Here is a 23,120-nt window from a genome sequence, read left to right on the forward strand (position 1 = left end):
TAAGTTAATTCAAAATAGCCTACTTCTTACCTTAGAACAGCTGTTTTATTAGTTTCTTTCTGGGAGGGAGTTTGGCTGCAGGTGGGGGCTCCAGGCTGGGGCAGAGTGTTGGGGTGCAGAAGGTGAGGGGTACAGGCTCTGGGAAGGAGTTTGGTGCAGGAGGGGAGTCTGACCTGGGGCAGGGAGTTGAGGTGCACAGTCTGCAAGGGAGTTTTGGTGCTGGAGGGGAGTCTGACCGGGGGCCAGCCAATGGGAGCTGCGGAGCCAGTGCTGGGGGTGGGGGCAGCATGCAGAGCACACCCCCCCCCACCAGGGGCTGCAGACACGTGCCAGCAGCCAGCCGCTTCCAGGAGCGGTGTGGGGCCACAGCTTGCAGGCAGCCTGCCTGAGCCCTGCTGCCCCGCTGGACTTTCCGCGGCCTGGAGATCACAATCGACTGGCAGAGGCTCAACAGGTTGGTGACCACTGTATTGTACATAATTATGGATTTATTTTTGTGCCCCGCGCCCCCTTAGCTGAGCCCCTGGGCTGCAGCCCCCCTAAAGCCCCTGTGTTAATCCGGCCCTGTCCCCCAGCCCTGGGGCTCTGCTCTGGGGCTGGCACCAGCCAGGCACTGCCTTGGGGCAGCAATCCCGAGTCGGCCAGGGCGTGGGGCAGGAATGTGACTCCCTAACGAGCAGCACTCAGCCTCTGTGCCCTGGGGATGGGGAAGGCAGACGCAGGATAGCGGGCCGGCTTCGATAATTGCGACTGCGCATGCTCACGTCGCTTATGAACAGAGAGGGGGCGTGGTTCCTCCCTGCTTCGTCGGCTCCCGCCCCGGCTCGCGCCCCGGTTGCCATAGCAGCGGGTTGGCTGCGCCTCGCGCGGCCAGCATGGCGCTGCCGGATCCGGTCAGAAGGCGGCTCGGCTCCTTCAGCCGGACTGTGTTCAGCGACAGCAACCGCACCGGCCCGGAGCGCCGAGGCAGCGGCGGCAGCCTGGGTAAAGAACCGCACCCCCCTGCCCGCAACAAAGATGGCGGCGGCGGCATCCTCACAGGGGAGAGAGGGAGAGGGTCGCCGCCAGGAACGAAGATGGCGACGCTAGCCTCGCTACAGCGGGGCGCCGGGTAGCGCCGGGCTCCACCGGGCGCTGATGCGACGGCGCGTGCCTGCCTGGTTCCGCGGTGTCCCCGCGTTCAAAGGCCCCGGATGGGGGGGGGGGGGGAGAGAGAATGACCCCCTAGCGCCAACAGCTTCCCCTCACCCCAAGGGTGGCAGCAGCTGCCGCGGGGCGCGGTTCACCCCCTGGCTAGAAGTAGTGAGAGCAGCCCGAATACAGGGTGTCCGCCTTTCAGTCCCCCCGCTACTCACACTGTCCCCGCACCGCCGCTTGGCCCAGGTACCCCGCGCAGCCTGGCCGTGAGGCTGCCTTATTGGGGGCTAGAGCCTCGCTAGGGGGCCGGACTGGAGTGCCAACCCCACTTTTGTGTTCAAAAATCACCAGTCAGGCCTCCCACCCCTGAACTCAGGAGGCCATCATCAAAATCATGAGATTTAACAAGTATTAGGTTTGTGGTTGTTTTTCTGTGCCTTGTGGTTTTGAGTTAATAGGGTTTTGGCCGCTTTTCTTGGCAACCATGGGGGCTAGAAACAACTTAAAAATGAAAGCTGAGATTCTCACACAATCACAGGACTCCAGAAGCTGGGGCTTTACAAAAAGCACCAAAAATTATGAAACTTGTGGTACATTATGGGATACCATTAGACATCAGCTTAGGGCAAAACATACTGTGCCTTTCTGTGAAAATATTACTGTTCTGATAACCACTGATCCCTTCACATTTAGCCAGGCACTCAAAGTAACTTGCCAGATACTACTACCTAGCATTTTTCATCCAGATATCACAAAGCACTTTAAGAGATCAAATATATCAGGCTTCCACTGGCACCAAATTTAGGGGATATTTTAGGTGTTTAAATTTGAGTTGGACCTGCTGAAACAGGGACACTTAACAGGAAATACAGGTGAGGCAATCATAAAGAGGACCTTCCACCCCCACAAATGGTGGTGATTGCTGATTCTTCTATGAGCTGCACTTTGAGTAATGTGAGAAACTTTCAACAGTCAGCTTATTGATCATTAATTCAAGATTTAATGTGATATCAATAAATTGGATAATGGGAGAAGGAAACTTGCCAGTTGAAACAAAACTGTTCCCTGATCTCATTTTTTAAGGACTTGCTTTTTATACTTTTGTGTGTCTAGTTTTTTTGAAACTATGTGCAAATTCTAAATACTGTAGAACTTCACCTCCCACTTAATATTGCAGGGGTCAAAGTTTTGTTTTTCTGGGTTTTAGCAGCTCATTTTCTTCTCTCCACAGTGTTTGATTTGGAACTCCATTTTCTTTAATGTACATTCCAAACTGGTGGTTCTCTTTTTAAAAAAGCACAGTGGATTGACATTGCTGGAGTCTAGAATTTTCTATACAGAAGAAAGGTATTGTGTCGAGACCAAGTGATGCAAGATTCCCCACCAGCATGCCTGAGTTCTGATCTTTAGGGATCAGTTTTAATTTGAGGATAATCAAATATATATGCTCATTTAAGCCTACGCCCTGTTGATGAGACTACCACATTGCTAAAGTCAGGCCTCAGGAGCTCAGAGTGCAGGTCAGTTCAACTGCACTGTCTACTCTCCTGAGCTGGCCTGCTCTCCTTTTGAGCTTCTCTTCCACCCATTCATGTTTTGCAAGTGTGGCAGCAGAACAGCTGCTTAACCCCTTCCTTACTGGTGTAGGTTTGCATACACTTTCACACATAGATTCTTTAGAATACAGTTGTGATGTAGCAGAATTCTTCTGTTGCACGTTTTAACACATTATACTTAACGTTGAACTTGATTGATCTCATAGTCCAAACATTATTCTGTTGGTTGAAGTTGCTATGTCTTAAAGTAGAGGTTGTTTTGTTTTTTTTTAAAATATGGTATCTCATAGAGCTGGAGGGGACCTTGAAAGAGCATCAATTCCAGTTCCCTGCCTTCACAGCAGGACCAAGTACTGTCCCCTTATTTTTGTCCCAGATCCCTAAATGGCCCCCTCAAGGATTGAACTCATAACCCTGGGTTTAGCAGGCCAATGCTCAAACCACTGAGCTATCCCTCCCCCAGTAGCAGCTGTTTCTGCTGTATGTAGGAAAGAGAATGTCTGGCACAGACCTTGGGTGATGAGGATTTCTCTCTCTCTCTCTAGATAATGAAATAGTCTCCAGTTTGCCATTGCAGATGTCCCTCTATTTCAACCTTTATTTTTTCCCATTTTGGTGGGTGAGCAGTGTTGTCATGCTCCAGCTGAAGGTAAGTCCTGAGGGAACATATCCCCTCCAACATCTGTGGTGCCTGTCTGAATCTTATTTCCTCACACTGTCTGCAAGACTATGGGTTTGTCTTCACTACCGGGGTAAGTCGACCTAAGTTATGCTACTCCAGCTAAGTGAATAACGTAGCTTAGGTCGACTTACCCCAGTGTCTTCACTGTGCTGCGTCAATGGGAGACGCTCTCCGGTCAACTTACCTGAATCTTCTTGGGGAGTCCACTAGAGAGCGTTCTGCTGTCGATTTAGCAGGTCTTCACTAAGTCGATACCCACAGCATCAATTGCAGCAGCCTTGAGCTCCGCAGGAGTGAAGACAAGCCCTAATATTCGGCCCTTCTACTCATTACCTTCAACCCAGACATGGAAAGTGATACTTAATAGAGTGCAGTGTCTCCGCAGAAATGTCAGAGTAGTTGGAGGGACAGGAGTTCATGACAGAATTAGTGGCATGTTTGGTTGGAGGTTGACTGAAAAATCAGGGGCTATGGCTTGTTGGGTTTCAGCAACATTGACAGTGCTGCATGAATTTCCAGATCACAAATACCATAAGCTTCTGTAGAGCCGTATAAAATAATGATAGTGCATTCCATCCCTCTGGAATTCCTACTTTCTTCCTCTCTCTAGTACCCAGTCTTGCCAGATTACTACAAGTTCATCCTGGTCACAGTAATCGTCCTAGTCTCTCTAATTGAGGCCATCCGACTGTATCTTGGATACATGGGCAATCTGCAGGAGAAGGTATGTTCTGTTGACCTCCTTGAGCATCAGTTCAGGAGCCCTAAGGGGCGGAGTATGATGCTTTGAATTAAAGACACATCACAATTACATTCACTTATAAAGGAGCACTTAGTAATTGGACTTGAACCAGGGTCCATGTCCCTAGGTAAATGCTCTGTCAGTTGAACTAAAGGAGCTGGTCACTTTGCACAAGTGAGCAGGGGCTCCTTTGTTTCTGAAGTTCACAAAAGGACAGAATCAGACCTGGCCTTTGTAAGCCTCCTGGAATAAACAAAGGACTTAAATTTAGTGTCTCTATGTTGTGGGGTGGACGAGGAGCACACACAAACTTCAAAATCACCTTCATATTAAATAATTTACTTCCCTCATTCTGGTTTTATGCATTTCTCCAGTCTGAGCCTCTCTTCTGCCAGTTATGCTCTTTCAGTGTCTGTCTATCCCTTTCATTCCCTCATTTCAGTTCCTTCCCCCTTTCTTGTTTTTTTGTTTTGGGGATACCAACCTCATTTTCCCTCTCTCTTTTCTTTGATTCCTGCTCCAGCGACCTCACGTCACTGAAACCATCCTCTTCAGCTTCATGCAGCTCTCTGGAAGCCTTCCGTCATATGGTGGGTCTGCTTAGAAGTATTGTAGGATAGAGTAGTGTAGCATGTGATGCTCCTAGAGCTGGCTGATCCAGGGAGCAAGGGACCAGGCTCACCAGGCTCTGTTCCATACTGATACATACTGACACTAAACTTTCAGTGCAAGTCTTCTTTTTCTGCCTCTCTATTTGTTGTTTCCTTCTGTCCTGGCTTATTGCTCTGATCATTTAATTCTCCTTGTACCTTGCCCTTGGAAGACCATGCTTCCTGCTCCAGTCTATAGCACTACCTTAATGATACTGATAGAGGGAAACTGATGAGAATCAAACTATCCTCACTAGCTTTACTCTGCTACTTCACGTCACCTGAGCTGCTGAACATCCTATAGACTTCATTGCCACAGATGCAACCATGTGTCTACTTTTCCCTGTCACTTTGGGGTGGGGTGGGGGAGTAAAGAGGATCACACTTGGCTGGCAGTTATGGCAAGAACAGTGGGGAGGCCAGTGACCACATTTCACTCTGCTTCTGCTGTTACCAGGATGTTTTGGGCTCACAAGGTGCAGCAGTAGGGCTAGGACTTCTCTGCAGAGATTTTAGAAGGTGATGGGAACACCAGGGAAGCCCATGATCATCCAGTGAATTTAACTCCCTGAAGCCCTGGATTTAGTTGAAAGAAAAATCGAAATAGTAAGCTGATTTCAGAGTAGTTGTTGGCTAGACATTTATGTTATCTCTTTGTTTCATAGTAGAGCTGGCTGGAAAATGGGGTTTCCCCGGCTGGAAAATGGGGTTTCCCCTGCTGGAAATGTTGACTTTTCAGCAAAAATTTTAAACTGAAATACTTCAATTCTGAAATGCTACCACAGCACATCAGGGGAGTTCTGGTTCACATACCACATGCTCCTCTTATTCTTGATCAGCTTTGCTCAGTGCTTAGACTGTATCATATGTGATACATCACTGTCTCCTCTCTTGTTTAAGGGAGCTGGTGCATCATGGGAGTTGCACAGCCACATTGCATCATGGAAGATGAAGTTCAGCTAGGAGCCAAGCCCATAAGAATGGGTGCGTGAGGCAATTCAACTACAATTCCCATGAAACACAGCAGTGGTATAATCAATTAAAATTTTCACATTTGGGGCATTATTATTTTGATGAAAGATAGACATTTTCCACAGAAAGGAGATGGTTTTTGGCAAATAATTTTGTTTAGTCAAAAACCCCAATTTTTCATTGAAAAATAGTTTAGACAAAACACTTTCAACCAGGCCTATTTCTTAGCAATTCCATAGCATACGCAGGCTTTGGGAAGAGGGAGAATGGATTTTTTACAGGATACATGTTTTTGGTATGTACTCCAACTGTGTACACATTGCTTGCATTGTTCAGTTGCCATGCTTTAATAACAGTTGATATTAGACGTGATGTCTTTCTGTTGTAGGTCCCGGAACTGGCTGGCTTTTGGCTCCTAAGTCTCCTCCTGCAGTTGCCCATAATCCTCTTCTTGCTCTTTAATGACGGTCTGAAGATCCAGCCACTAGAGCGAGCAGTCCACATCATTTTTGCCCTCTTCCTCACCTTCCAGGTCATTGCGGCTTTTCTTGCCTTGAAAAGAATGGTGAACCAGCTAGCAGTTCATTTCAGCCTTAAAGAATTTGACCAGCTGGATGATCATCCCAGATCTGATTATCTAGCCTGGAAGAAGAAGAGGGTGCAGGCTCCATGGCGGGTAGGACAAAATTTTGAGGAGGCTCCTCCATCAAATATTGATTGGGAGTCTGCACTCAGGGCCTGACAGGTTACTAGGATAGAGCCTCAGGATGAACGTCTCTTGCTGCTATAGTCCCATTGTTCCCATTTCTTTGGCTCATTCTCAACCTTCCTATTTGTCAGAGACCCTAAAAGTAGTTGTTCTGCCACAGCCAACATTAAAGATGAGAGATCTGAACTTTGCTGCAACATCACATTGGCATTATTAGCTCTGCCAGTTATACAGTTGATTTCATTTGTATACAGTTATTCATTGGATGAAATGCCTGCGGCGTGGAGTTGGTAGGTTTTATACTTATGCAAACTTTAATTTTTTTAAATTGTGTACAGAAGATTTTTACTGTTCATGATTTTGCACAAGGATATTTTGTTTATAATAAATCCATATTTTATTCATTTTAATAAAATTTCACACTATATAGCCTCTTCTGTCTACAGATTTTAGTACACTGTACAAACGAGTTTAGCCTCACACTAGCCCAGTAAGATAAGGAAGTATGCAGAAACAGACATAGAAAGGGATGCAGAAACTACAGTGATGGTCATGCTACAAGAACTTAAAAAGCTTCAAGGACAAAGTTTCAAAAGTGACCTTTACCTTTGGATGACTCCATTATTGGGAGCTCCAGTCAGAGAAACTGTTAATTCAAGAAAACACCATTTGGTTCAGCTGAAGTTTTGGGTACCCAGCACCTCAGAGTTAGGGCCTAGTTGTCTAAAATGGAGCACCCAATAATTGAGCCACACAAAATTACAGGCCGTTTAAACATTTAGATATGTGATCTGCTCAAGGGAATACAGGAAATCTATGTCAGAACAAGGTATATAACCCTGGTCTCATTTTCAGGTCTCTGTATTAATGTCTGGACTATCCATTCTGGTAATGGCTAAAAGTTTGTTTCTCAATATTTGGTGATCAAAAGTTAAATTAATTTAATTTCTTCTTGTGGATCCCTCTGTCTATCAGCAGAGCAAAGGCAGTTGCATATGGATGCAGGGCAGGGCTGGTACATGGACACAGGGTTAATGAAAGGGAGAAGGGTAAAGAGGATAGGGAATCTAATTGCACTATGAAGGAAAGATGCTATTTGGGTAAGGATGTGATTTTTGTAGGCCCATTAGAGTCTTACAGTGCAGAGGAATGGATAGTGGCCTTGTCTCATATCAAAATTGGATTTCCTCGGTGGGCAGGAGAGAGGGATGTTGGGTGACTAGATTCTGCAAAATATTCATTTAAATGTTATCTATTAATAAAATTCAAACCTGATGGAAGCAAGTACTTGCAGCAGCGGTTGCCCCAACTTGCACCAGGTCTGGCTTTGACTTATTTTGCAGAAATATGACAAATTGGAAGGAATTTGTAAGCAGGAAGTTACCTGAAGTATCTGAAGAAGTATTAAGATTGGGGTCCTTCATTCAGAGTCTGTAAGGGAGACACAGGTGAGTTTTAAGCATAGGAACTCTGGCCCTGCCCATGAGTTTTGCATTTAGAAGTTATACCATTTGAAAAATCCTTTTTTTTCCCCAATAGTCCTGGGAATTCCTTTCTAAAATAAAAAACCTTTTAAACTGTATGCAGTAGCACAAATTGTCATCCTGCCACTGTGTAACTACTGCACAAAGCTGAGCTTAAATCAACCGTTAGAGATCAGAGCCCAGGTCACCTCAAAGAGAAACTTTTCAGAGGCAATTAAAATAAGGCCTGGAAAACAGAACAAGAGACCCTAATAGGCGAACCAGAAGTATCAATTCTTGTTTATCTCTTCACTAAGGAGTTAACACAAGGTATAACTCAAGTGTTTCTGTTAACTCTATTCTACACATACACAGAAAACCCGCTAACTTATTTGTGGTTATGGTAACACAAATTGGTTGGTACAAGTGGGGATATAGAGCAGACCTTGAGTGAGCTTACCTCCTTAGCCCCCAATACAATCTCTCAATAGTATTGATTAGGTTAGTGCTGTGATAACAAGTGAGAGCTGCTAGTCCTCCAGTGCCTTCCCTACAATTCTCTTAGGGTCCCCTGTCCTGTAGTCTTGTCTTGCTATCTACTTGTTCCCTGCTTCCTGACTGAAAGTCACCTCCTGCTGCATACAGGTCTGCCTGGCCCTCATTCCCCACATTCGCCCACAGCGGCCAGTATCAGCAACTGCCCTCAACCACGTCTGGTAGAGAGCTCCTGTTTTGTGATAATGGTGCCAAGGATGACACATTTTCAGAGTGCTGACAGCTGCAACCAAGGTACTGATGAATCTCTGACTCAGGTCTTACAGAGTCCACAATTTTGGGAACAAGAATTGAAATGCCAAGATGCATGATGACATTTTGAATAAACTGGCCAGGTGTAGAATTCAATGAACAGAACCTCAGTGCTGGAGAACATCAAAGGGATTAAGATGCTTGTACCTCTAGAGTGCCCCCTTGTGGACAGAGGTTGCTCTGTGGCACCCTGCCTCTTTGGCCATCGTTTCTCTTCAGGTTTCAGAGTAGCAATCGTGTTAGTCTGTATCTGCAAAAAGAAAAGGAGTACTTGTTGCACCTTAGAGACTAACAAATTTATTTGAGCATAAGCTTTCATGAGCTACAGCTCACTTCATCGGATGCATTCAGTGGAAAATACAGTGGGGAGATCTGTGAGAGTGATGGGTCGTCCTTCAGGATAGGTTGTAGATCATGGATGATGCGTTGGAGAGGTTTTAGTTGGGGGCTGAAGGGGATGGCTAGTGGTGTTCTGTTATTTTCTTTGTTGGGCCTGTCCTGTAATAGGTAACTTCTGGGTACTGTTCTGGCTCTGTAAATCTGTTTCTTCACTTCAGCAGGTGGGTATTGTAGTTGGGTGGATGCTGTCAAGATTAGCCAGCACATGGGGCTATCCACCCTGTTTCATACTCCATGAAGTGAGGGCAGCCTTGCCTCATGCTTCCCTTACTTTCCTTAAGTGGGTTCTGCAGAGGGGTGCTTCCTGCCCACCAAAACTCATCATCAAGCCCATAACCTATGAGCCTCCCCTTTTTAACCCTAACCAGGTAAGCACGACCCTTCATCACCCTAACCCTGGGCTGCGGAGCCCTTCTGACCCCAGTGTTAACCCTAGGCCGAGAAGCCCTTACTTTTGTAACCTTAACTTTATGCCAGGGAGCCCTAGTAATACCAGGGAGGGAGCCCTCCAGACTGCAACCGTAACCCTAGGTCAGGGAGCCCTACAAACCCCAATGCTTACCCTAGGTCAGGGAGTCCTAATGACCCCAACCTAACCCTAGTCCTGGAATTCCTATGGGCTGAATGCCACGCATAAGCCGGGAAGCTGTACCTTTTGTGACCCTAATCCTAGGCTGGGAGCCCTATCCTTTGAAACCTTAGCCTTCGCTCAGGGAGACCTACTGACCCCAATGCTAACCCTAGGCCGGAGCACTGCTCTTTTCAACCCTTACCCTAGGCCAGGGAGCCCTGCTGACCTCTAGCCTAACTCTAGGCCAGGGAGCCCCGTCGATCCCAACTCTAACCCTTAGGCAAGCAGTCCTACTCTTTGGAATCCTATCCCCAGGTCTAACCCCAACATTGCAAGCGTTACCTTTTCTAACCCTAACTTTCACCCTGGGAGCTCTGCGATTTGTAACGCTAACCCCAGTCTGAGGAGCCGACCTTCATTGTGGGATGGAGGAAGAGTGGACACACTTTCAAAATCACCCACTGTCGAGGCTAAATCCCCACTCTGTCACTCCGAATGCAGAAAGTGAGGTCCCGCAAGGATTCTAAAAAATTAATACTGGCCACTTCAGGCTTGTATTACACTCCCAAGGTTACAGCTTCTCTCTGACCTTGGCTTGGTAAACGCTGCCACCACCCAAATGCAAAAAAAACCCCTTTTAACCCAGGAAGGAGCAGTTGGGAATTCCTCCATATGGGGTACGCTCAAGCCCTTTCCCCATCCCTTCTGGGGAAGAGCTGAGAAAGAAACACAGAAAATTAACTGTGGCTACCAGCTAATCAAACAACATGCACAAACCTCTTAGGACACCAATAATCCAATCCTGTTCTTAAAAAAGGTAAATTTTATTAAAAACAAAAAGGACAAAATACTTTTGGAACTTAGGCTTTTGCTAGATTTTAAAAGAGCAATTCCAAAAATTAAGCATCCAAAATAGCTTTCTTGGGGGTTCAGCTTAAAGGTTACAAGCAAAGAAAAGCATCTGGGGTTAGCACAGAGGAGTTCCACAAGCCTTAAAAAATAAACAGAAATAAACCTGATCAGGTCGAGCTAAACATTCTGATCTATTTACACCGTTGGGTTGTTAAAAGTAGTTCTAGATATCTGATTATTTTCATATCTCTTTTAACTTTACACAGCATTCCTGCTGCCCCGTTTCTTCAGCCCAGAGAGCAACAGACAAAGGGAAAGTGTCTTTCCCAATTTTAAAAAGTTCTACCTTCCCACTGGCTCTTTTGGTCAGGTGCCCACTCCTGTTCTTTTACCTGTGGGCTTGTTAACTCTTTACTGGTAAAGCAAGCAGAGAACAGATACCAAGAGGGATTTTACAACTAACTGGGTGGCCGGGTGTCCATCAAAGGGAGCTACTCCCCCCCTTCATGTATCACACCACTATTAAGTAACATACTCCCCACATTCTGGTCTTTTACATTTCTCTAAGCAGTGCCTCATTTCTGTCAGTTGTGCTCTCTCAATGTCTATCCCTTTTATCTCCTCACTCCAGACCCTGCCAGGCTTTCTTCTGTTTTTGTTCTGGATTCACTTCACTCTCTATTCTCCGATTCCTGCTCCATGACTGAAACCATCATCTTCAGTTGTATGGGGCTTTTCAGAAACCATTAACTCTGCTCCTTCAGTCAGCAGTTGTGCAGGGACTGATTTATATGCTATTTTGGTATTTTATTCTATGATTTAAAGTAAGGGTAAGATAGTAGAAGGGAGGGAAGTGAAGCTGAATCAATATAAGAAACCAAGCCATATTCAGGCATGCAATGGTGAATACAATAGAATTAGAACTGGGAGATGTGTGCCACACTAAAGGATTCATATGCCATCAAACAGCCAGTGACTCACACACACAACTTTCAGATTTTCAATAAGCTAAGTAGTTATTCTCAATGGCTCTTCCCTTTAATGCAACAGCTTTAAATGTCAAAGTTCTAAATAATGTCATTAAAAGGAAAAACACCCAGCCAGAACTCAGCCTCCCACATTCTCAGATAATTTTACTTCAAGAAACTAAATTTTCCACAGGGGCAAATTCTGGGCATGAAAGTAGTTGGCTTCAGTAGACATTTTTTGCTTCAGCCAAAGAAAAGAGGAGTGGGCATAAAATTTGCTGAACACATACCTCTTCAGATTAAAGATCAATTTAAAGATGGAGCATAGCTGCTGGGTTATTCATAACAATGGGCTTGTCATATGCTCCCAGTCAAAAGCAAAAAAAAAACCAAAAAAAACTTTTGAAAAGAATTTCTTTAAAATATTCCAACACTTTGGGGAAGGGGAAATTATACTTGAAGGAGACTTCAGCTGTACACCTATTCTTCACTGGGACAGAGCTGATAAAAAGACAAAAGAAGGAAACAGGTGCAGCATTGTTTCTATACCAACAAGTCAATCTCTCAGATTTCTGGAGGGAATTATATCCAGTGGAATGAGATTACACGTGTATTCATACCCTCATCAACTAGACTAGAATAGATTTAATATTAATCTCTAAATCCTTAATGTAGCAGCAAAATTTGCAGAAATTGGCAAACAGTCAGTTCTTGCCCCATTGGAAGTAATAAGAGAAGGTTACTTACCTGTAACTGCAGGTTCTTCAAGAGGTGTGGTCCCTACTGTATTCCACTGAGGGTTACACATGCACACCATGCATCGAGAGTCGGAGATTTTGAAAGGTAGCGTCTGTGGGTCCATGCATGTGCCCTGGCTTGCCTCATGCTTCTGTCCAAGGTGAGAAAGGGCAGGGCAGACCGACTGTATCTTCAGTTCCTTTTCTACTATGAATTGACCAATCTGCAGTAGAGGGGAAGGTGGGTGGGAAGTAGAATACAAATAGGGACCACACAGTCTGAAGAACCTCCAGTTACAGGTAAGTAACCTCTTCTTTGAGTGAAGGTCCCTATTGTATTCCACTGAGGGTGGTTGACAAGCAGTACCTAAGTTGGAGGAGGGTGTGAGGATGAAGATGGAATGATCGTGTGGAGAACTGCCATGCTGAAGGAGGCATCTGCTGCAGAGTCCTGCACTAAGATGTACTGCGCTGCAAAGGTGTGTACTGAACACCATGTGGCTGCTCTACATATGTCTACAAGCGGAACATCTTGAAGGGAGGCTGTGGTTGAAGCCTGAGCCTTCTCGTGGAGTGAGCCCTGTAAGTGAGCTCACAGTTGGTAGCAGAGTTTAATGCAACCGGAAATCCTTTTGGTGATTCTCTGAGAGGAAATGTCTTGTCCAGAGTCTCGCTGCTACTGCAACAAATAGTCGAGGAGACTTCCTGATTGGTTTCATTCTCTGCAGGTAGAAGGCCAGAGCTCACCGTACATTGAGGGAATGGAGTCCATGTTCCTGTTCAGAAGCATGTGGCAGAAGCCAAACTGGTAAGTGGATGGCTTGATTGATGTGAAACTGGGAGACCACTTCTGGTAAAAATTTGTGGTGTAGATGTAGGGAGACTTTATCTTTGTGGAACACCATGAAAGACGGGTCCGCCATCATTTAGCTCTGAGTTCACCAACCTGTCTCATGGAAGTAATTGCAAGCAGGAAGGCGACTTTCGTGGAATGGAGGGACATAGAGCATGAAGCTAATTGGTCAAAGGGTGGCTTCACTGGCATAGAGAGAACTAGAGTCAGGTCCCATTGGAATGCAACAGGTGGGAAGGTTCTGATGACGGATTTGTCAAAAGGGAGGTCTTCAATGGTGTTTTGGACCTCCTTAGGAAATCCAGAAGAGTGGACATAGGGCTCTCTACACGTGATTATCGTCCATTGCATCTACCACAGATTGAAGGGTAGTTCTGGCCACGAGCTTCCCTTCTTTAACAAGTGCTGGAAAACAAGCGTGATCTTGTTGTGGAAGTCTATCAGCAAACTCCTTGAATTTGGTGTAATTCAGGAAATAGGTTTTGTTAGCCAAACATGGCTAGTTCGTGATCCTAAATTGCAGGCTGGAAAATGAGCATACTTTAAGACCCAGAAGATCTAAGCACTTCCCTACTTTGTCTGCTGAAGTAAATTGAGGGTGCTGTTGTTTAGATCTTTCTGCAGCAGCCTGGGCTACAAGGGAATTTGGACATGGATGTGAAAAAAGAAATTCAGAGCCTTTGGCTGGAATGTAGTAGCATTTTTCTGCTCCTTTGGAGGTAGCTCTGCATGTGGCCGGTGCCATACCATTCTGGAAGGTTCCAGTGTGGCTTCGTTAATCAGCAATGCTATTCTTGCCAGCACCAAGATGTGAAGGATATCCTGAAGCTTGTGCTGGGAATCTTGAATCTCCTCTAAAGGGATTTGGAGTTCCTTCACAACTATCCTGAACAGCTCCTGGAATTCTCTGAAGTCATCTGGCAGGCAAGGAGGTGATGCAGCTACCATGTGATCAGGAGAGGAAGAGGGGAATCTTGCTGATTCCAGCAGAGGTGCTGGAACCAGGCTAAAAAGTTCTTCCACTATCAGGTCTGTATGCCTGGTGGAAGGATCCCTCAAGGGGGAAGGAGGTAATGGTTCCCTTGTGGATTGGGCCAGTCCCGGGGGGGGGCTATTGTGCCCAGGGTACCCAATATGGCCAGTAAGTCAGATCCGATGTAGGTGGTGGGGCTCCCCATGGCATAGGGTACCATCGTCTCCGTGGTGGCTGGGGTGGTAAGTGTTGCCATGGATGAGGTGGTTTCTGTGGTGCATAAGGATGGTAAGCTAAAGGTTGTTCTTCTCCTGGTTCTGAGTCATCAGAGGAGGAGAAGATGGATCCCATTTCTAATGGTGGTATCGTCAGAGCTGGTGGAAGAGTGTAGAGCATCGATGCAGCGGGTGAGGGGCCCCAAATTGAGGGCATGTCCCTTGGTGGAGATTTAATCTCTCTAGATGTGGAAGAGCCCGATATGGAGGGGGGGAGGTAACTCCAGATCCAGGAAGGCAAAGACCTCCTGGGGAACAGCTATGGTTCTGGATATTCCTGGTGTGAGAGACACTCTTTCCTTCCCAGTCATTGCAACCAGGTGCTTGGGTCTTTCCCAGCGCGAGAGGGTCCTGAGCCTTGTGGGGTGCTGGGGATGGTGGTACCGATAGATTGGCACCCAGAACCACTGGGTCCCATTGTTTTGGGGTCTTTTTCTAGTGCCTTTGGGACTTAGACTGTACTCCGTTCCCTTGAGCTGAGCTGGTGGAAGGAACTTCCATCTTCTTTTTGATTTGGAGGAAGACTTAGCCCCATGCTTATGGGAGTACTTCCTTATCTCTCGACTAGGCCCCACCCTAGGGGTGATTCCACCCGCACCAGACTTGGATGTAGTGGGAGGTGCACTCCTCCCCGAAAATGTGCAGGGAGGGTTCCCTGGCCTGGGTCCAAGTGCAGTCTCATGGCTAGCTCCATGAGATGTTTCCAGAGGCAAAGTGCCCGGCCTTTTCGGGTGTGGCTGGGGAAGGATGGACAAATATTGCACCATGCCGTGATGTGAGCTTCTCCCAGGCAGTGCAGGCAGCATTGGTGGTCATCGCTGCCCAAGAAGGATCACAGGCAGGAGACACAAAGTTTGAAGCCCGGAGTCCTGGGCATAGTCCAGTACTGCATGTGGGTATGGGGGTAGGGAGGAGTGAAAAACCCTAGTCTATCTAAAACAACTGGCGCTAGCTACTATTTAAAACTTTTAACACTAGAAAGAACTAAATCTTATAATCTACTGTAAAAACTGTTTTAAAACTATGTACAACTGTCATGTCCAGAAGCGCATCAGAGACCAGGACACAGAGCTCTGATACAGACCATACGGCGGTGAGAAGGAACTGAAGATGTAGTCGTCCAGCCCTGCCATTTATCACCTTGTACCCTATCTCGCATCATGCTTCCGTTCATGTGCAGACCAATGGACGCTACTCCGCATGCATGGTGTGCGCTTGCGTAACCCACAGTGGATTACAATAGGGACCATCACTAGAAGAAGAATGGATAGTTGGGATGGGTGCCAAAGATCAGTTTTTTGGAAAATGTTTCTATAGGACCAAGAGTGGATTGCAGCAATAAAAGACGACATTGTTAAACACTTTCAAATAAATTTTGCAGACAATATAGGTCTTCTATGGGAGGAAGGTAGAGCAGTAGTTAGGGACAAGTTTATAAGCAAAGCATCATAGAATCATAGAAGATTAGGGTTGGAAGAGACCTCAGGAGGTTATCTAGGCTCAAAGCAGGGCCAATCCCAACTAAATCATCCCAGCCAGGGCTTTGTCAAGCCGGGCCTTAAAAACCTCGAAGGATGGAGATTCCACCACCTCCCTACGTAATCCATTCCAGTGCTTCACCACCCTCCTAGTGAAATAGTTTCTCCTAATATCCAACCTAGACCTCCCGCCCTGCAACTTGAGACCATTGCTTCTTGTTCTGTCATCTGCCACCAAATGCCATAGCTGTTATACAAAGAGAAAAGAAAAGAAAAGAAAGATTAAAACTAGAACAGGAGATAAAGTGTTACAACACATTCATAAAAACATGGGTTCAAAAAATTATACAAATAATTAACTAATTAGGGAAGAATTGGCTATGGTGATGACAGGTGCCACTGAAAAAAGCTATTAGGTATATGAGCAGATATTTTATGAAAAAGGAAATAAAAATAAGTTATTGGTTCAAAAACTTTAAGGGTTTCCTGAGCAACTCACTGTTCCACCAATTTAAAAAAATCAGTAAAAACACCCTAATGAAATTCTAGATAAAGAAGTAACAGAAAGGACAATACCAACCTCTGTGGAAATGGTAATAGGGCAATGCCATGTGCCGTTTTAGCTGGACGGTGGGGCAACCTGCAATGATTTGGAAACCTGTGAACACTAAATAAATAACTAGCTATTTTTTTTTAAAAAGAGCACATCACAACTTTGTCATGGCAATGAACCACTGCCAAAATGCCGGCAATTGCGTCTCTTGCCCTGGTTCTTCTTCTTCTTACCAAAATGAGAGTCGCATTAGTACCCAACATTAGGTATGGGGCATTGCTCTGAGTTGGGTCCATGCCTTGCCATTGGTTGGAACGAAGGCTGTGGACAGAAACTGGGGGCGTGCCAGGTCAGAACTGGTTTGTTTTAATGAGTCACTGGGCTCATACATTCTGGGGATCCTGTGTGGAAATGGGACAGGCAAGTTCTCCCACTGCATACTGTGAAAGCACTCTTAGAACCGCACCGTTTACTGAAGCACTATGAACCTTAGGTTGTGCCCCCTGAAGTCTTCAGTCCACACACAACTGAATAGAGCACCAGCATGGATTCAGAGCATGATTCCACACCCTACACCAGTTGTTCTGAAGGACTCCCTTGTGATGGGCTAACACAAGGGAAGACACTTGAGGATAGATCACTCAAGTTAATTCTGTCGGGCAGACCCTTCAATGTTGGGATGAGCAAACTTTGAAAGGTTTGGTTGTAGAAGTACCTGAAGTCCTGGATGCACTTGAATCTTTCTGATATTTCTGTATCCTCCTGGGACTGGTAAATGCAGGTGTGCATTAAAAAAAATTAGAAATCCCAAAGCTATATAGCATCTCAGAAAAGGTTTGGCTCAAGCTTTGATCAGTTATTATATACAAACTAGTTCTCTCATCTATCATCTTGGTAGACTGGCTCCTATCCCATCCTTCACTACAATCTAGACACTATATACTCCATGGCAAGCTGAACCAAAATGTATGCAGCAGCTTCAGATTTTTTAAATGTAAAGTTATTGAATTAAATATGAAAATAAATTGTATCAAACAGCAGTGTACTCCTGTGGGGACTTATTTTACATCATTTTGAGATCTCCATCCTGTTTCAATTTTCAAGATGGCATTGATTGTCAGCTTGAGAACTCAGAATTAAAACTCCATTAAGATTCATGGCTGGAGCAGTTCACACCTGTTCATAGACTCTGTGCAGACTCAGAAAAATATCGCTGCATGGTTTTGCACTGTTCAGCTTTTCAAGGTTACCAGCAATCATAAAGACTAAAAACATTTTTTAGTGAAAGCTGAGATCCTGGAGCACAATTCTCTGGCACGGGATAAAATTTTGCAATAAATTCCATGCCTGCAGAATTGTGAAATGTAATAGGGCTCTGACGGTATCATACTATTGCTGCCATGCTGAAGTGCTACATTTCAGATACCAAAATACACCATTTCTAGATGTCAGGCCAAAAAACTTATGCGAATGCTTCAGTCCTTTTCCCTCTTTTACCCTCCACACAGATGATTTGTATTCTTTTGTTCATTCATTGTATTCCATAGACATCAGGGATAGGACAATTTACCTGGGCAGATCAGGGGTGTGTGTGTGGGGAAGCCTTGAAAGATACAGGTTCACTCATCACAATCAGTTCAAGGGCATGCAGGTTCCTTTCCCTTTCCCCACCTTTATCAATAGGGATGATCTTTCAGGAGTCAGCTCTGGAGAATGTTGAATTTCTTCCCTACCTCTGAAGAAAATGCAATGCTCCTAAAACAGACTGCAGCCATTAACTACACAACTGGCTTTTTGTTTCTGACCAGCTCTTAGAGTGAGCGAGCATAAAGGGCAGTAGTGACTTTCCTACAGGGGAAAAACTAAAAGCTTTGAGGGTGGAATGGACAAAATAGAAAAAATGAATTACAAAAAAATACTGATAAGGAGGCAGGGAAGGGATTATCCAAGCTGGTAGCAGCCAGCAACAGTGAAATGTGACACAATAAAAACTGGGTCATTGAGTTGGGACAGCCCTAGGACATAAAAGACTGGAATGAAGGAAAGCTCTGGCTTACTTTGTTCTCAAATATTGAATTTTTTTTCAGATGCATAAAACACGAAATATTACAGTGATAAGCCAAGATTGAAAACACAGCCAAGGGGGGAAAAAAAGTCTTGAAGGGATTGTTTTAAATGTGCTGAAAGAATCATTTGGTTTGGTCCTAAACATCACGAAGAGTAAATTGACACAAGGATTATGCAGAGTGACGAGGCACTGAAGGCAAATGACAACAAGAGCACTGCTGTTTAACTTCTGTATTTGGTATAGGGTGTAGCATTTGATGTGTCAGGGAGCGGTGTCAGAGCTTTGTAATGCAAAGAGAAGATTTGTAAATGTTTGTATTCTTATTAATATTTTCAAGGACAACTTATAATCATCTGTTGGGAAAACAGCTCAGTTTTTTAGAGACTTTAGTGCTCTTCAGCAGAGTATCTTATTCTCCTCACAGCAAACAGGACAGTGTTCGCAAGAAAAAAATGAAGTACATTTTTAACTCAATGCTTGGGAAATAAAGGTGAAATTTCCTCCCTCCCCCCCATTACACAAAGCCCCAATTATAGGTTGCGTGTCTGTCAAGGTTCCTCCCCCACTCTGAACTCTAGGGTACAGATGTGGGGACCTGCATGAAAAACCTCCTAAGCTTATCTTTACCAGCTTAGGTCAAAACTTCCCCAAGGTACAAAATATTCCACCCGTTGTCCCTGGATTGGCCGCTACCACCACCAAACTAATACTGGTTACTGTTTGGACGCATCTTTCCCCCCAAAATACTTCCCAAAACCTTGCACCCCACTTCCTGGACAAGGTTTGGTAAAAAGCCTCACCAATTTGCCTAGGTGACTACAGACCCAGACCCTTGGATCTTAAGAACAATGAACAATCCTCCCAACACTTGCACCCCCCCTTTCCTGGGAAATGTTGGATAAAAAGCCTCACCAATTTGCATAGGAGACAACAGACCCAACCCCTTGGATCTGAGAACAATGAAAAAGCATTCAGTTTCTTACAAGAAGACTTTTAATAAAAATAGAAGTAAATAGAAATAAAGAAATCCCCCCTGTAAAATCAGGATGGTAGATATCTTACAGGGTAATTAGATTCAAAAACATAGAGAACCCCTCTAGGCAAAACCTTAAGTTACAAAAAAGATACACAGACAGAAATAGTTATTCTATTCAGCACAGTTCTTTTCTCAGCCATTTAAAGAAATCATAATCTAACACGTACCTAGCTAGATTACTTACTAAAAGTTCTAAGACTCCATTCCTGGTCTATCCCCGACAAAGACAGACTATAGACAGACCCACAGACCCTTTGTTTCTCTCCCTCCTCCCAGCTTTTGAAAGTATCTTGTCTCCTCATTGGTCATTTTGGTCAGGTGCCAGCGAGGTTACCTTTAGCTTCTTAACCCTTTACAGGTGAGAGGAGCTTTCCCCTGGCCAGGAGGGATTTCAAAGGGGTTTACCCTTCCCTTTATATTTATGACAGTGTCGAACTCCACAAGGGCTGGTGAAGATGGAATTTATACCCCGGCCAGGAGCAGGTCAGGGGCTATCAGCCTTTCCACTACCGCCCTTCCTTTCCTCATGCACAGTGGTTCCCAGCTGCTGAATTCCTGTGAGTGTGCACCCCAGTAGCCCCATCCCAAATCTGTATTCCGGGCTGCCTTATTTGGAGCTGGTGTAGAGCACCCTTCCTGGCAAGTAGACCAGAGTGTGACAACCCCTTGTTGCACAGCCTCTCCACTCATACCATTCTGGAGAAGGTTGGCAGCATGTAGGATCCTGTATAAATATCTTCTGGCCCTGAGAGTCCCCCATACCATAAACAAGAAGTAGCTGCATTGAAATAAATGGAGGCGAAAACTTGTGTCATTGAGAGGACAGTCAGGCCCCATTTGGGTAAACAAGCAAGCTCTCAAATAAGAAACCCCAGCATGCAGTTTAGCAGAAGCAGTGCTGATGAGTCCTGCGCTAGGTCCTTGGGTATGGCCAAAATACACAATTCTCCATATGTCTAAACCAATTTTGTGTTGGGGTAAATCCTTTGATGTCAGTGGAGTTACAACCAGTGAAAGACTGGTGTAAATGAGTGGAGAACCAGGCTGACAGAATACGAGGCTTAAAGCTCTCTTTTGCACTGCCCTGCTCCTTGGGCGGGTCAGGGCATGTTTGCCTCCCTGAGCTGCACTGCTCTCACTTACAAGGTAATGTCCACCATGGACTGGAAACACAGGGTGCCAGAAGATTGTCCTGACCCCTTTTATAGCTTTTCCACCACTCGGGCTAGCAGCAAGGAACTGCAAGGTGCACCTGAGGGCTCTGTCCCACTGAGCAGCTACCCCACACCCAAGGAACGTCACCCCCATCCTTAGTCTGACTTCATCGTCAGCAAACAGAAGGCAACAAGAACAAGAAAACTGACCAATAGGTAACTCTACTGTTGTTAGAACAATAGGACTAAACGATGCGTTTTCATCATTAAATCTGAGAATCCAGGGGACATTTTTATAATTTCACCACATGGTCGGCTGTCACCTTACTCAGGCTGTTTGATGATGATGATATACTACTGTGGGTTCATCGAAAGCCAATGGCTAGAATCTTCAATAGTGGCTGTCGTCCAGTTGCTAATATAAAAGCCCTTCTGTGACAGAGTGCTGGGCAACAGCTTTTATTGAGTACCGGAGGTGGGCAGCCACAAACCTGCCCACCTCTGAAGGCCCCTCTCCCAGCCTAAGGGGAGGATCAACTAAACCCGGGGCTCAAATTATTTTGGGGGACAATTAATAAGAAAACAGGGACAGGAGTGAGGTCATTGGGCCATAAGCAGGGAACCGGAGGGGGCTACTGAGTAGAGTGCCCCAGACAGCACCCACTGCTCCTCAAAGGTGTCCAGGGAGCCAGCAGATGCAGTGCAGAGGAACTCTGGTCACATGATCGAAGGGAGGAACAGGGGTAGTCCCCACTGTTGCAGAGCACTTCCCTGTCCAGCATCCTCCTCCTGTTGTTATAGATGGCCACTTTGGCCAGCACCAGGAGGAGATTGACAAGGAGATCTCGAGACTTTGTGGGGGCTGGGCAACAGCAGCTGAGCCAGCCCTCTTGTCACTGCAGCTCTAATTAATTACTCCAGAGCAGACCTCATTAAGAAGAGCTTTGCCTAACGGATGAACTGTTTGTGGACTTGAGCAGAGGCAGGAGTGAGCCAGCCCTGCTATGCCTTCACAGACAGGGTATTTGCTACCTCTGCAAAGGTTCTGCTTAGCACCTACACTGTCTGGTGGCTGTCTTCACTCCCACATGGTTTGTAAATATTTAACGTAGACCCTGAACACAGCAACATGGAGCAGGCATTAAAGATACAACTGTCAACTCACTTGAGTGAGAAATGTGGTGTGATTTTTTTTTTCAGCTTCTTTGAGAAGTTCATAGAATATCAGGTTCAGAAGGGACCACAGGAGCTCATCTAGTCTAACCCCCAGCTCAAAGAAGGACCAATCCCCAATTTTTGCCCCATCAGGGATTGAACTCACAGCCCTGGGTTTAGGAGGCCAATGCTCAAACCACTGAGCTATCCCTCCTTCACAGTTACTAACTTCTACAGATTATTAACCTGAAATTACATAAACTTGAAACTTTTAATTCTAAAAATACAGTTGGTTGGTTTTTTAAATCCCAGAACCTCAGAAATTGCTCTTGTAGTATTTTAACTGATTTAAAAACCTGAAATCTAAAAAACAATAACTGAAAAATACCTGAAAAATCTTTTAGTGACATTTGTTTAAGAATACATTTAAAATATTGCCATGTTTTCCAGCTCTATCTCTAACATATTGTATACTTTTAACTGTGGTCATTACAATACATAACTCCTGATCTTAGTTACAGCCTGTATTAAAGTTATACATGGACTGTATGGTTCATCACAATACAGAGCTATTTAGCCACATTCTGAACATTTCTGCTGGGATTGTTTGCTGAAGTCCTACTTAAGAGCTACTTTCATAGTTGTACTAGAAAGCAGGAGTCAATGTCAACAGTGCAAACTCCTAAATGAAAAGAGTTGAGGTTTGAAGTATTTGATGCTGATCTTAATTGTCTAGAATGCTGAATGAAAGCAAGATTTCTGGAGATGCCCTTCTATAGCAAACATTTCACGTCACCTGCCAGCTGATGAGCATATTGGATTTTTCTGTCAGCAATTAAAAACAATCGGCGATTTAAAATCCGAGCCAAGTATTTACAACTTAATTTTAGGGCTGTGTTAATTTTTAGGATTATATATGGGGAGGCTGTTTGACACTTCACTCAGAACTCATCAGGATGGCAAACCTCACATATTTCTGTCATTTATTAAAGTGAAATGGCCTAGATTTTGAAGAGTTACTAGTGATTTTGGGTGCCCAACTTCATACCTTAGAACGGCCTGATTTCTGAAAGAGCTGAGCACCCATCCTCTGAAAAATCAGGCCCTTTAAGGTGTTCAGTTGGATATCCAAAAATCAAGGCACCCCAGATCACTAGTCATTTTTCAGACATGTAGGCAACATTCAGACCCAGAGTTAAAGGACATGTTGGTATTTCAATCTGTAACCGTGCCTCAGTGGGTGCCAAATTCAGGACAAACTGCTGAGAAACAGGGCAAATACACCCCAAGACTGGTGGCTAATCCCCCACAGGATATACCAACCCTTCAA

The 23,120-nt window shown here is 45.1% G+C and overlaps 1 protein-coding gene across 2 annotated transcripts in view; it reads left to right on the plus strand.

Moving 5' to 3' along the window:
* Window positions 1–797: 797 nt before the first annotated feature.
* The window catches only part of TMEM17 (transmembrane protein 17), a 65,081-nt gene continuing 42,758 nt past the window's right edge, over window positions 798–23,120 (plus strand). The window contains exons 1-5 of one of the 2 annotated variants that reach the window (XM_073339544.1): window positions 820–984; window positions 3,239–3,342; window positions 3,986–4,099; window positions 6,128–6,415; window positions 12,974–13,053. In XM_073339544.1, coding sequence (XP_073195645.1) covers window positions 876–984; window positions 3,239–3,342; window positions 3,986–4,099; window positions 6,128–6,415; window positions 12,974–13,053 — 695 coding nt within the window. In that variant the 5' untranslated portion in view covers window positions 820–875. Of the gene's footprint in view, window positions 985–3,238; window positions 3,343–3,985; window positions 4,100–6,127; window positions 6,915–12,973; window positions 13,054–23,120 lie in introns of those variants that run through there. The other variant, XM_073339543.1, reaches the window with a different exon arrangement.

This window comes from Lepidochelys kempii, chromosome 3 (genome assembly GCF_965140265.1).
Source record: "Lepidochelys kempii isolate rLepKem1 chromosome 3, rLepKem1.hap2, whole genome shotgun sequence".
In the NCBI taxonomy this organism is placed as follows: domain Eukaryota; kingdom Metazoa; phylum Chordata; order Testudines; family Cheloniidae; genus Lepidochelys; species Lepidochelys kempii.